The 13,847-nt window shown below is 43.7% G+C and overlaps 1 protein-coding gene across 2 annotated transcripts in view; it reads left to right on the forward strand.

Moving 5' to 3' along the window:
- The window catches only part of CYFIP2 (cytoplasmic FMR1 interacting protein 2), a 67,795-nt gene that overhangs the window by 44,537 nt on the left and 9,411 nt on the right, over positions 1-13,847 (forward strand). For both annotated transcript variants that reach the window (XM_083488324.1, XM_083488325.1), the window contains exons 24-28: positions 1,770-1,913; positions 2,538-2,628; positions 3,596-3,726; positions 8,315-8,387; positions 8,814-8,908. In XM_083488324.1, the coding sequence (XP_083344450.1) occupies positions 1,770-1,913; positions 2,538-2,628; positions 3,596-3,726; positions 8,315-8,387; positions 8,814-8,908 (534 nt within the window). The remainder of the gene's footprint in view (positions 1-1,769; positions 1,914-2,537; positions 2,629-3,595; positions 3,727-8,314; positions 8,388-8,813; positions 8,909-13,847) is intronic.

The following is a 13,847-nucleotide window of genomic DNA, read 5'->3' on the forward strand; positions in this document are numbered from 1 at the left end:
ACTATTGCTTATTCAGATTTCACTTGGACACTCCCATTAAATGGACTACACACCTGGTGTTCCAATCTTCCATAAATTGCTTAATGAAAATGATGTAACATACAAAGCAAAGAGACCTCTGTTTATATGTCATGACACAATTTACCGTCGCTTGGCATCAGCCAATCATGTTAATTATATTTACTCCAGTATCTACATTAATTCCATTATCACATTGATATCAAAATATAGTACCTTATTGATGCACAAGCTAATGATTCATAGGAGGCTGTAATCATGATGTTAGAATAATACAAGGAAAGCCAACAGAAGGCCAAAGGCAAAATAAAAAAAATCCTTCCAGTAGCACCTTAAAGACCAACTAAGTTAGTTCTTGGTATGAGCTTTCGTGTGCATGCACACTTCTTCAGATACCTTGGTGTGCATGCACACGAAAGCTCATACCAAGAACTAACTTAGTTGGTCTTTAAGGTGCTACTGGAAGGAATTTTTTTATTTTGACTATGGCAGACCAACACGGCTACCTATCTGTAACTAGAAGGCCAAAGGGTACTTGTTGGACATGTTAAACAGAAGTGAACATCCAGTGTCTTATTGTAGTAATGGTGTTGCAATCACAGTTTGTTCATATAACTTTCCTTATAAATGGAGATTGAACAATGCATGTGTCAGAGCTGCTGTCAGATCCTAGCTCACAGAGGATCACGCTAGCCAGCGTTATCTTTATAAAAGTCTTTATTGAGTTACAGTTTCCATTTCCAAGCTGCTGCGTGCAGCTCTACGTCTTATAAGCTAGACCGGCGAAGCTCCGTCTGAGTCTCCGCCCCTTGTACACCAACTTAATACCCTAGCCTTACTCCACCTTTTCCGCCTGACCGTTCTCCTCTGGGTCCCTCTGCCCCCCGTGGTCTCTTCCTTCCTGGACTCTTCTGACGCTGACCCCCCGGACCCTCCTGTCTCCTTGCGTCGGGCTTTAGGACCTGGCTCCCTTTCCGGGCTGCTCACTGCGCTGCTTTCCGGTGCATTTGAACTTGGCGCGCGCGTCCAACCTTCCACTTTCCGCTTGACCGTTTCTTCGCTCTCCGATGGAGGTGTGGCCACTCCTGACTCATGCCCTCCCCCCTGCTGCGAGCTGCTAGAGCTCGATACCTGGCGCCTTTCCTCCCCACTGCGCTCTGTTGGTGACGCTGGCCCCGATTTCCAACTGCTGCCCTCTGAACCCTCTCTGGGCCCTTCTTCCTGGGGTGTCCCCCTAAGCTCCCCCCTTGCTCTGGCCACTGGCGCTCCTTTCTGTGAATCTTCTGATTCACTGGACAGGCTCGGAGATCTCGGGTCGTCGTCGTCACTCATCTTTTCTTCGGACTCCTCCCCCTCGCTCTCTGTTTCCTCCCTTGCCCTCGCCTCTGCTCCTGAACCCCTGACAGCATGTCTCCTCAGAAGTTAGACACGTTGAGTTCAGTGGACCTCACTTCTGGGAAAGTGTGTACAGGAGTGCAGCCTAAGAAAAATGTGTCCAGAGTTGGCAAAGAAACACAGATAACAACAGGGGAAAGAACACTGCATGAGAGGCACATTTGCTTTTGGACAGAGATTCCAGAGTTTTGTGCAGAGAATTCAAAATTCTCTGTCAGCCTACCACTAGATTCTGTAATATTATTAGCAAAATAGGAAAATGTTTGCTTAGTGATCTGCAAGCTTCAAACAATTTGTATAGCTGTTCACTATATTTTGAAGATCCAGTAATGGTTTTGTTTTTGCCCACCCCACAGCCACTCAACATTGCCTACAGCCACATCTATAGCTCCTACCGGAACTTTGTGGGACCTCCTCATTTCAAGACAATCTGCCGGCTCCTTGGGTACCAAGGGATTGCTGTGGTGATGGAAGAATTGCTGAAGATAGTCAAGAGCCTGGTAATGGTGAAGTTGTGGATGAGGTTCAGGCCAGGAAGTCAAAACAACTCTGTATATTGAACAATACATTTTAAAAATAAAATGTATATTATTTTTGAATATAATTTCCATTACATTGAGATGCCTGTTTTGGGTTGGCAGAGTATCTCCACTGAAAATATTCTGTTCTGCACTCTGATTACATTGTATTGGATCAAAGACAATGAGAACAAAATTAAGCACCAGGAACTTGGGAAATGAAAGATGTTCCTGGACCTATCTGCAGTGAACATTTATATCAGTCTCTGATCTCCCCAGACCTCACTTTGCAATTAGAAACATAGGAAGCTGCCTTATACTGAGTCAGACCAATATTCCCTCCTGTTCAATATTTTCTGTGATGACTGGCAGCAGCTGTCCAGGATTTCAGACACGGTCCTCTCCCATCCCTAGATGCTCTACCACTGAGCCACAACCATTCCCCAGGGTCCCCTGAAGCTTTGTTTAGAACCTTTTAAAAAAGGAACACCACTGTTGTAAATCATTTTCATAACCGCATCTGTGGCCACTTTGTAAAACAGAATAAGCCTTCAACTTTAAGCTGATCTTCTAGAGTTGACCTTTTTGTTCTTCTGCTTCTTGTAGTTGCAAGGGACCATCCTTCAGTATGTGAAAACCTTGATAGAGGTGATGCCAAAGATCTGCCGCCTGCCAAGGCATGAGTATGGATCTCCAGGTTGGTACTTGGAATGCTTCATGAGATGGCTATCAATGTCAGTTCTTCCCTATGTGCATCTTTATTTATCTGTGAAATTTGTATTAATACACTTTCACCATTCTGCTCAGGATGGCTTATGTGCAGTTATCCTGCTCTAAAATAAGTTATGCCAAGAGATAGTTACTTGCCTAAGGCCACCTTCATAAAAATGGAGGTTTGAACCTAGGTGTCCTTGGCATAGGTCCAGTGTTCAGCCCATTATACCGCACTGCCTTTTCCTGTGGTTTCAGTTTGTTGATGTCGATGTGTGGAGATTATGGAGAGTCCATGCTGACATCCCACCAGGAGCAGATAGCCGGGTTATCATTCAAGAAAGCTGTTCTGTCCACCTACCCCAAGAGATTTCAGGTGGGGATGGAGTTGTATTTGGCCTGGACGGTGGTGGAACACAAGCATCAGCATGTCAGCACATGTTATGTCAATGCTGACCTAGTCTGAATTGATGGGGCTATATAGGTTTGCTCCACCCCTGTCCAGTTTGCTATTCTCAGCTCCTGCCAGGTTGCCCTTGGGCCACAGTGTTAGGACTAGAAGGTCACTAAATTCCAAATAGGAATCCTCTAGTTTGCAGTGGGTTTGTTGCTGTTGTTTTACCTACTCTGTACAGGGCCTTAGAGAAAGTAATATTTCCTAACATCTTGAGCTCACAAGAAACAGAGGTATTATCTTTCTCTTTCCCCTACTTTTTTCCGGGTATGATTGGCTGTCAGTAGCGTCCTTCCACAGCATTGCTCTTCAGGTGTGGAGCAGCCCAAGCCATAGACTTCTAAGAAAGTTGAAATGAAAGGAGAGTGCATGAGGCAGGCGCTCAGGACCACAGCTACTTCCAAAGGCAACACCAATTTGCTCTTCGCAGTTGGTACCCTTCTTTCTTATCATATCACTCCCTAGTTAATTTCTTCCTTTCTCTCTTGCTTCTTACTAGGAATCCTGGAGTTTTTCCATCACCAGCTGAAGGATATAATTGAGTATGCAGAGCTCAAGACGGATGTGTTCCAGAGTCTGAGAGAAGTGGGTAATGCCATTCTTTTCTGCCTTCTCATAGAGCAGGCCTTGGTGAGTTAAAATGAATTCTTTCAAAAATTGGCAGGGTTTTAAATAGATAAATCAACTAACCAACCAACCAGATGAGCTCACCCAGTTCAGTTAATATGTTGATGCAGCTGTGATTTAATTAATGAGGGTGGCACCATTTGTGTGTGTGTATTTAAATGGTTTGGTATCAGTTGTAAAGCCATTTTAATGAGAATAGACTTGAGGAGATAGCTGGTGGAAATCAGAATGTACAAACCATGGCATTTGGGAATTAAATTAACATGAAAGTGGTGTGGATTGTGGAGTGGTTTCAGGAACAGAAAGCCTCTGTGCTTTTAACTGGTTTGGAAAAACAGATCATCATGAGGCTTCGTTGTGGATTTAGTGTGTTACATACACATGGCATGGAGCTATAGGGATAAAGGGGAGTTTGGGGGCTCTCATTTGCATGGCATTTTTATGTGGTATGGGTATGTACCCTGCTCGGAGTTAATCCAAACAGTCTACGTGTCCCTTCAACTTCATCCTTTGCTGGTCCCTTGCCTGTTCTTATAGACCCCACTTCAGGATTGCTAGTAATAGTGATATCTGTACAGGTTGCATACTTTGCATGACATTGCTGTTTGAATTTGCAAACACAGTGCCTGAATTCTTAAAGTACCTCCACTGTACTACTTCCTGCACATCTGGTTTAGCACCAGCACCAAACCATGAGTGCGGATAGTTGCTTTCTGGATATCCCTTAGTGCCCAGCCTAATCCTTTTGGTGCATCCCACCTTCTGTTAAGAGGAAGAATGTGTCTTCTTGGGATGCTTGACTGTATCATAGCTCTCTTGAACAGCATTTTATCCCATTGTGGCTATGTTGGTCCTTCCGATCTGCATAATGTTAATGTGCGCTTGAATGTGCACAACAGCCTCCCCCACCCTCTTACTGGATACTTATTCACTGAGTTGCTTTTCATAGTAGAGACACATAATTAGTGTATTAGGGAGCCAATACTATTTTGATATAGGAGCAAAATGCCAATGGCAGCATGGAGGTAAGCGCATCAGGGTCATAGTCCAAGGACAAGTATTCTGGGAAAGGACAATCAGCAGAAATTATATGTGTTGTATGTGAATAAACCTATCCAGTCTTTCTCTCAGTTCTAAGTTCATCAGTGAAGATTTGGATTAAATAATGTAAAATGAATCATTCCTTTGTACTTTCTGATGGCCATAAAGGCACACATAACTCAATCCAATACAAATTTGGTTACTGTGTTCGATATGACTGATTTATTATTTTTTCCTCTACGAGTGTCTATATATTTCCTGCTTGTGACTGAAGAGACAACATTTCGACACAAGCTTACTTTTCTTAATTTCACTGTTGTTGTTGTTATTGTTGTTATTGTTATGGATAAAAGTTCCAGAGTACTAGTGGTTTTGCCAATCATAGAGTGGTCTTTGACAAAGACCTTCTGAATTCATGATTTCCTGAACATCGTAATGCCACTTAATTTCTTGTATGATTAATTAAAAAGAAAGAAAGAAATCCATTTCCTTTTCCAAGGACAAACTAATCTATCAATTTACTAATCTATTAACTTGTGCTTGGGATGTGCAACAGAGCACATGTAGTTAAACATAAGAGATGTGGGCTGACGGACGCCTTCTTCATTGCCCACCATGGAAGGAGAATTCCTTCTGCCATAGTCAGCAATGAAAGCCTCCCCTCTGTTTTCGAGATGAGATTGGACATTTAGCATGGGGTTTCTTGAAAAGTAGGAAGCAGTCACATACCATGAGACAGTTAACTATTTATTAAGTATTGCAATGGAAGTTGAAACCCATCTTCTAGGACGAGCATTGTGCTATTTTTGGTAAGCAGCCAAGGCTTTAGATGAGGGACCTGTGCACGTATTTTTGACACTACAAGGCATGGCTGGTGATTGGAGAATTGATCACAGCATTCTGAATGTGTCCTCGCACAGAGATATATTGGCACCTCCCCCTTTTGCAGCGTCTTGCCTCTTTGCATGCAGCCTGCAGCCATCATGGTTTACTTTGTCGCTGTGCCGCCCCGTAGACTCATGCAGAATTTGCTGCCAACCATTACTCAAGTCTCCTCCAGCATTATTGCTTCCCAGGTCTTGCCTCTTTGTATGTCTGCACTTTGGATTACCTTTGAATATCTGTATGTGTTTTCAAGTTGCTTCTCATTCTTCTGTGGTTCCCTCTCGGCCTCTTCCAGCCTAGTCCAAAAGCATGGCTACTTGGAAGTAAGTCCCTCCTAAGGTCTCTTGGGCCTTACTACCAAAAGAGCATGCTGAGGATTGAAATCTTGATACTATTTATTTCTCTCTCCTCATTAACATTTGTAGGTCTTAACTATCTGCTTGCATCAACAGTAAATGCCTTTTGTAGAGCATCATAAAACCAAGCATACATATGACATTATGTAAGGTTTCTCATTCATCAACATAGGCCTCACAGCCACAGAGCTACAGAGTCCCTCCCAAGAGATAGCGTTTTCTAAACCTAGAGACGGTTGCAATGATTAATTGCAGTGATTTTTTTGCAGTCTCCAATTTACATGCACTACACTGGCTTCTAAGTGTGTTTATAAATGTGGTGCCAAACAGAGATTTGCATTCCCTTTGTTGCACATGTTCCTTGGAATGAACCACCAGACAGTCTTTTTTGTGTGTGTGAGTCTTAGAGTAGTTTTTCCAAACTGCTTTCAGTGGCAAGGTATTGGATGTGTCTGCAGCAGCTGCCCTCCCCCAAAGGCCTCAGAATACACCAGGGGAAGCTGTTTCGCTTTTCATACCAGGTAGCATCCCTGTCTAGGATTCTTTCTCTGGGCTTTGTACTGGGAAAGTCTGTACCTCATTAAAATTCTCTGGGTCCGGGTACATGAGGGACACTGACTGTGTTTAAGCTTGCCATTTTAAGCCCCACACTGAGGTGTTAGCTGGAGTCACACAGTGTCAGGTAACAGGTCCAGAATGCCAAACCCAACTAACGAAAGCAGGGTCAGCCTCAGGGCAAACTAGACTTAAAGATCTATGAACAGGATGTTCTGCTTTTTTTTTTTTTAATTAAAAGCCAACTTGAGAGGTGTGTGTAATTTAGATTAGCGTGATGCGTAACCTGGTAGTTATATATTTTCCTCTGGGCGGTAAATAGGAGAGGGGATTGGGGGGAAGGGAATTTTAATCAGGAAAACAGTGTGGTGGAAGAGTTAATACCCTTTGCACAGTGCCACAAGCACCATCCAAGTGGCACTACCATCACTACCTCCACCCCTCTGGTGGCTTTTATGTATTGAAAACTGGGATATCTGTGATATTTTCCAGTGCCATTTCTAGTTTGAGCCTGAGGTTTTGAGGACCTAGGCTAATTCCCTGTAGGAGTTACTTAGGACAGCAGATATAAATGCAATAGAGCTTAATATTGCCATGATGTCTACTAGTAGGGCCTGGGTTTGTCAGAAGGCCCACTGCTAATTTATCCTGAGTTTCATAAAATGTAAAGGGGTATTTTACTGTAGTGCTGTATGGAGATGTCCATAGATTGTGCCTTCTCTTTCTTCATTGGCAAGCTGATGGAAGAGAGAACTGCTCTGAGTGTTAGGTGGCTCAATTTATACACTGCAAGGCCTGAGCTGTCCTTCTGAAGTTCTGCAGTTGCTAAGTCGTCATCCTCTTCAGAGAGGTCTTTGGAGAACCAGGCAGAGGGCCTTCTTGGTGGTGGCACCTGCCCTGTGGAACGCCCTCCCATCAGATGTCAAGTAAATAAACAACTATCTGACTTTTAGAAGACATCTGAAGGCAGCCCTGTTTAATTAAGTGTTTAATGTCTAATGTTTTACAATTTTTTATGGGTTGTAAGCGGCCCAGAGTGGCTGGGGAAAGCCAGTCAGATAAATGATAATAACAATTATTATTACTGTATTATTATTATTCCACATTAGGCCTGTTAGATACATGGTACATGAGAATTCCTGGACAGAAGGATCTGGCTAGGAGGCATTAATAGAAGGAATAGGAGTTGAGTTATTGAGTTATAGTACCGGCTTTGCATAGGTTTATTATTATTATTATTATTATTATTATTATTATTATTATTATTATTACTGCTTATATACTGCTTTTGTCAGAAGTTACTTCTAAGTGGTTTAGGTTTACAAATGGAGACCATGTGTAAATGTTTGTAACCACACAAGGTATACCTTGGTGCAGACAATCACACAAAGTAGAATGAGGTTGAGCAGCACTTATCTGGAATCCTGGCAGAGTGTCGCACTGTTCAGCCACAGGGTTTGGACCATTATCCATCCTTGCCTTAGATCCTATTACTAGATGAGTTAAAGAACCACAGCAAAGCTCCAGATTTTACCATAGTTTTTTTAAAAAATCTTGTATTGGTTTGCATAAACTTAACATGGATTCAAAAGGCATTCTCTTCCAGTTCTGTCACCCATGAGATTGGGCTATATTTGAATAAGCCCTCTGGAGGCACATAGATCAGTATGGTCACCCCAAGTCTTTCAGACAGCTGAACAACTAGTCCCACGGGGAATTTTTAACACCTTTTATCTTTCTTCCTCCTGCCTCAGTCCCAGGAAGAAGTGTGTGATTTGCTGCATGCTGCTCCCTTCCAAAATATTTTGCCCAGGGTCTACATCAAAGGTAAGGAGTGGAGAGGTGGTCAGATGTCAGTCATTATTCCCATAGATGTGTTAAACCTATAGAGCTGCAGAGACATAGCTGGCAATCGATAAGTTTCAACGAAACTTGCTTAGGCCCTTAGCACTAGTCAGCCATTCATTGAACTGAATTTAGTAGTCGCCCTGCTGAGCAGTCCTCATGAAAGGTAACTTTTCGCAACCCTTATCCGCAAAAGCAAGAAGTTTGCTTTCAAAACGAGATCCTTTTACAAGTGTGCTGGTGTTGCGGCTGTAAATCGCAGAGTCCCTTCTTCGCGATGCGCTACCCTGCTTTTGTTCCGTCACACTGGTCCCAGAATTGGATAATGGTTGGGAGGTGACTCTGAAATGCTGGAATTTTTTTTCCCGTTTTGCTTTCTCATTTCACTGTTTGCTGCTCGCTTAACAGAAGGAGAACGCTTGGAGGTACGCATGAAGCGTCTCGAAGCCAAATATGCCCCACTTCACCTGGTTCCCTTAATAGAGAGGCTGGGAACACCGCAGGTAAGGATGACATTGAAACCCACACGGGGTAACTAAAAATTTCACATTACCCCCCCCCCCCTCCCCACAATTCCCAGATTATCTCTGAGCTACAAGAAGTCTTTCTGGATACTGACTTCGTTTCAGTTCTACACGGTATAGTTTGTCCATAGATATTTCACTGTTACCAAGCAAAATTAAATTATCTTTACTGAGGATCAGTGCACTGTGTGTGTTTCATGATGGCCCCTGATATCACTCAGAAGCTAACTGAAACAAAGATAAAAAAAGAATCAGTTTGTTCCTGATTGCCACAATCATGTTATTGGACTATTCCAAATGGATTTTGAGTCAAAATACGGGTTCACATGAACAACGGCTCCTGTTTCAAATCTGCTGCCACATGATCAAAAATATGACCACAATTAAAACCCTCTCTCTTATTCCTGTAAAACCCAGCACTATGGCATTGCAGTGGCAAATCTTCTATGCCCTGATGCCTGGCTTATAGCATATTACAGAACTTCCCACATGAATTGTGATCAACTTGCCAGCTTCTCTGCCTCCAACATAATATGTCTAAGATACTTAAGAGTGTTTACTCCTCTTCATTGGCCATTTGGGGTAGTATCCAGCTAACTCGTTCCATCAGTGCAAGGTTTTCCATTTGCACAGTGGAACTTCTCCTCCCCCGGTGAACCCCCAACTGTTCTGGGGCTTTCTCCAACTCTCTGAAGGAGCTTTGAGGAGGGCACAGGGAGATGATGGGGGAGTTTTGTTGAGCAAGTGGAAATCCTTGCATTGGCAGAACAAGTTAGTCAGAAACCACCCTTTGTCTGAAAGTCACTCTGCACATTATGTGGCAGGAAAACTTACACTTGCCACCTAGAGTACTCTCAACAGAGAGCTGCAACCAGTCCTGGATCTCTGAAGAGGATCTGTCATGCATGTTTCCACATACAGTTAACTTTATGAGATGCATACCTAAAAATGATAGTTGTGCACCTAAAAAAGAACCCAGGAAGTGGCTCTGAATGATTGTCGGATCTAGAGGCAATAAGGAATTACTTCCAAGCAGATTGGCCTGGGAGATTTTCTTTCTTCTACAACAGGCGTTGTGAACCTGTGACCTTTCAGAGGTGGTTAAATGGTTGTCTTTCCCCAACCATTGGCCATATTGGCTGAGGCTGAAGGGATTTGGAGTCCAGCAACCTCTGGAAGGCCACAGATTTCTTATCCCTTCTCTGCAGCCTGTGGCTTGGCTCACTTGCATGAGTCATCTGAAGCTATTTGCTCTACAGCGCACCTGCTCTCTGCTTGTGGTCTGGATTTTGAATGGGTGGTTTGGCTCGCAGCAGGTGACTGAGATAGGTGGAGCTTTCTTGCCTTTACAACCAGCAGAATGGGGGCATTTCATTCAAAGAAAAAAATCATAAGGATGGTTATTTATGTGTCTGCAGTTGTGTGCCTTTGTGTATGTAATGCTTAGTTAACTGTCTGTATAACTTTCCACTCAAATTTCCGAGTCTGTTAGCTCCTCCTATTATTTTCTACATCAATTTTCTTCATAGGGGAGATAAAACAGTAGAGTAACAAGCCAGAAAAAATTGAATACCCTTGGTGATCCCATTGATTCAGTAAAAGAAATTTAAAGCGTACTCCTATGCAATCAGTCCCACTGAGTTGAGTAGAACTTACTCTCAGGTATTCAGTATAGGGTTGCAGCCTTAAGCATATACAATGTATGACTGTGATCAGTGACAGGCAAGAGTGCTTAACTTATGGTCAAATTGAATGTGATGTAAGAGAGATGGGATCAGGATTTCCCTGGGGAACCCTTTTTCCAGTACCAGAAGCAGCTTGCCAGGCGGGTCAAAGCCACTATGCTAACTTCCTAGCACGTGAGTCACTGGTGCTTTCCCACAGGGAGAGATGGCAAGAGGCTGACAATACCAACCTCCTCGCCGCACCACCCCTCTCCCTCCTGGCAGCTGCGAGTTCCTTGCCAGGAGGCCAGTACTGAATGGGTTTCCATGGCCTCCCACCCAGGCACTTCTCCACATCCTCAGACCATTTAACTGGGAATCCCTATAAGAATTTTCTGGTCCTAATGTACACCATTGTCTTTATGAATGCTGCCGCCAGTGATTATTTAATCGAGGACAAGGCTATCAATATTAATGGCTAATAGTCGTGATGGCTGTATGTAGTCACTGGGGAACAACAGCAGGTTGGGGCTCTTGGCTTTGTGTCCTGCTTGGAAACTTTACTGTGGGAAACGGGATGTTGAACTAGTTAGACCCCTGCTTGGATCTAGCAGTGTTCATCTTACATCATCCAAAGACCCATTTCTGCCAGGTAATCTATTATGTTGTGTTCTGTTTTCTTAATCAAAGGAATTAGGCTGACAACCAAGGCAGTAGATTCAGAAACATGTATAGGCAGTTAGAGAGCTTTGGATGGGCAGTTAACCATCCATTACGTACATAAAATAGTGGGATAGTAGGACATAGGAATTCAACATTACAGTCTTCCAACCATCCCATCAGCGCAAGTGTTTCAGCTTGCCCAACAGAACAATCTCCCCTCTCTTCCCTGCACATGATGTTCTGGGGGTTCTCCAGTCCTCCCAGAGCCAGTTTAGGAGGACATGGGGGAGGAGAGGGGTTAAAGTCCCATTGCGCCAGCAGGACTCATCACACCAGTTCCTGCGAGTGCAGCTGCTTTGTTGAATGTGGCTCTCTTTGTTGAATGTGCCCTCCTAACTAGCTTATTTATTTACTTCTTACTAGATTTATTTGAGGGACGCGGGTGGCGCTGTGGGTAAAACCTCAGTGCCTAGGACTTGCTGATCGTAAGGTCAGCGGTTCGAATCCCCGTGGCGGGGTGAGCTCCCACCGTTCGGTCCCAGCTCCTGCCCACCTAGCAGTTCGAAAGCACTCTTAAGTGCAAGTAGATAAATAGGGACCGCTTTATAGCAGGAAGGTAAACGGCATTTCCGTGTGCGGCACTGGTGCTGGCTCGCCAGTTGCAGCTTTGTCACGCTGGCCACGTGACCCGGAAGTGTCTTCGGACAGCACCGGCTCCCGGCCTCTTGAGCGAGATGAGCGCGCAACCCTAGAGTCGGTCACGACTGGCCCGTACGGGCAGGGGTACCTTTACCTTTACCTTTTTAGATTTATTTGAGACTGTCGAACACCTAAACACATAGCATTTTTTCAAACCCTAATTTCAGGAGGGCTGTAAATATTCCCTGTGCTCATGTAGAAAGAACAAGGAAAAGGGAAGCTATATTTTGCAAGTCTTCTTTCAATTTATGTTGTCCCAGCAATCCTCATTCTGTTTCGAAGAAGTGCATTCCGCAACCCCCAACACACATTTAATGTAACGTTTGATGCCGGCAGATCACTCTTGTGTAATTCATTCTCTCTTTCTCTCTCTCTCTCTTTCTCCAAAGAGAGCATGGGTTGAAAGACTGTGCAGGTTGGACTTCCACATGGAGCACTTGCCTCAGACGTTATGTGCATTCGCAGCTCCTACTCCTTTGTCATGGGGGGGGTATTGTTGGGCTGGATGTACACATAAACAACCCAGGGCAAGAGGCACACAAATCCCATCAACTTCTTCATAGGCACAGGAGCCACAGACCTGCTTCCTTTATATCCATTTATACCTGATTAATAGGAGGAGTTAGTTGCTGAGACAACTGTCCAAACCTGGGGTGGGCAAACTTCCCATTCAGTTGATGAAAGTAGGTTAGTTGGCCTGTTTAAGAGCTGTATTCCACCATGATAGGGCAAAAGTTAGTATAAAGGGCAGAAATGGATCTCTCAACATTCAGGCATGTATGCAATGGGGAGCCACATGCATCTTTGTGTTTTATTGTGGGAAATGTCAGAAGAACATCAACAGCACTTGGCTCCAACTAACATTGAGAATGGTAACAGAGCGTGGCCCACGGAAAGTGCCTCCACCCAATTTTTTTGCCCTCTCCCCTTCATCTCCCCATACCAAAGCTTTAAGTAAGGCTTTCTGGGGGAAGGAGCGGGTGAGAAAGTCACATTCCACCAACTTCCTTCCCCTGGTTCTTCTTCGGATCCAAGCCTCTATCTGAAAAGGTTCTGTACAGTAATTTGACTTTCCTCTCTTCACACTTGCTTTCTGTTGAGTATTAATTACTTCTCCAACAGAATGTCCTTGTAGCTATGCCTTAGATAACACTGGTGGAACTCCTAATCTCAATATTTACCAACTGAAAAATAGATGGTGAGTTGAGATAGTATCAGGTCTGGGAACCTTTCTGGGAACGTTGGGAGTCTGTTGATACTCTGCAGCCAGGTAGAAGAGCCTGTGACCCTCCTGTTGGTGTATTTTGACTTTAATGAAGAATTCTAGCTGCCTCTGAACACCACTGTTCACCACTGTTACAAACAACAGCTGCTCAACCATATGCATTCAGCAGCAGTGGGATTTACCCTTGGAGGGTTTTTTTATGTATGATTCCCACTTAAGAATCCTGGATATGCAAGAACTAAGAAATGTATGGAGTTGATATTTCCAGGCCTATAAATGCCTTACTGTATGTCACTTGTCTTACTCCTGGATAGGAAAGTCTAGTCATAATTTTCTCTGTCTTCCAGTTTTAGTCGGTGAAGATACAAAAAGAAAAAGGGTGAATGTGTTTTTTTAAAAATGGACCAGTTTACTTAAAGTCAGCCATGCCAAGAATCCAGAATTGAAACAATTCCATGTTACATACCAAAAATTCAGATATATCTCACCACCACTAGGGAATGATGGATGGGTCTTTAATGGGATTGTTGACATTCTGGTCATAAAGTTGTGTGAAGCTGGAGCAACATGACGAATGGCTTGTGCCAAAATGGTGCTGCAACATCCCCTTCAAAGCGAATAGGTCAAATCCATCCTGCTGTGCTTTTGGTTGGTTGCAACTACATTA

The sequence above is a fragment of the Podarcis liolepis genome (genome assembly GCF_965112155.1).
Source record: "Podarcis liolepis genome assembly, chromosome: 2".
NCBI classification, from domain to species: domain Eukaryota; kingdom Metazoa; phylum Chordata; class Lepidosauria; order Squamata; family Lacertidae; genus Podarcis; species Podarcis liolepis.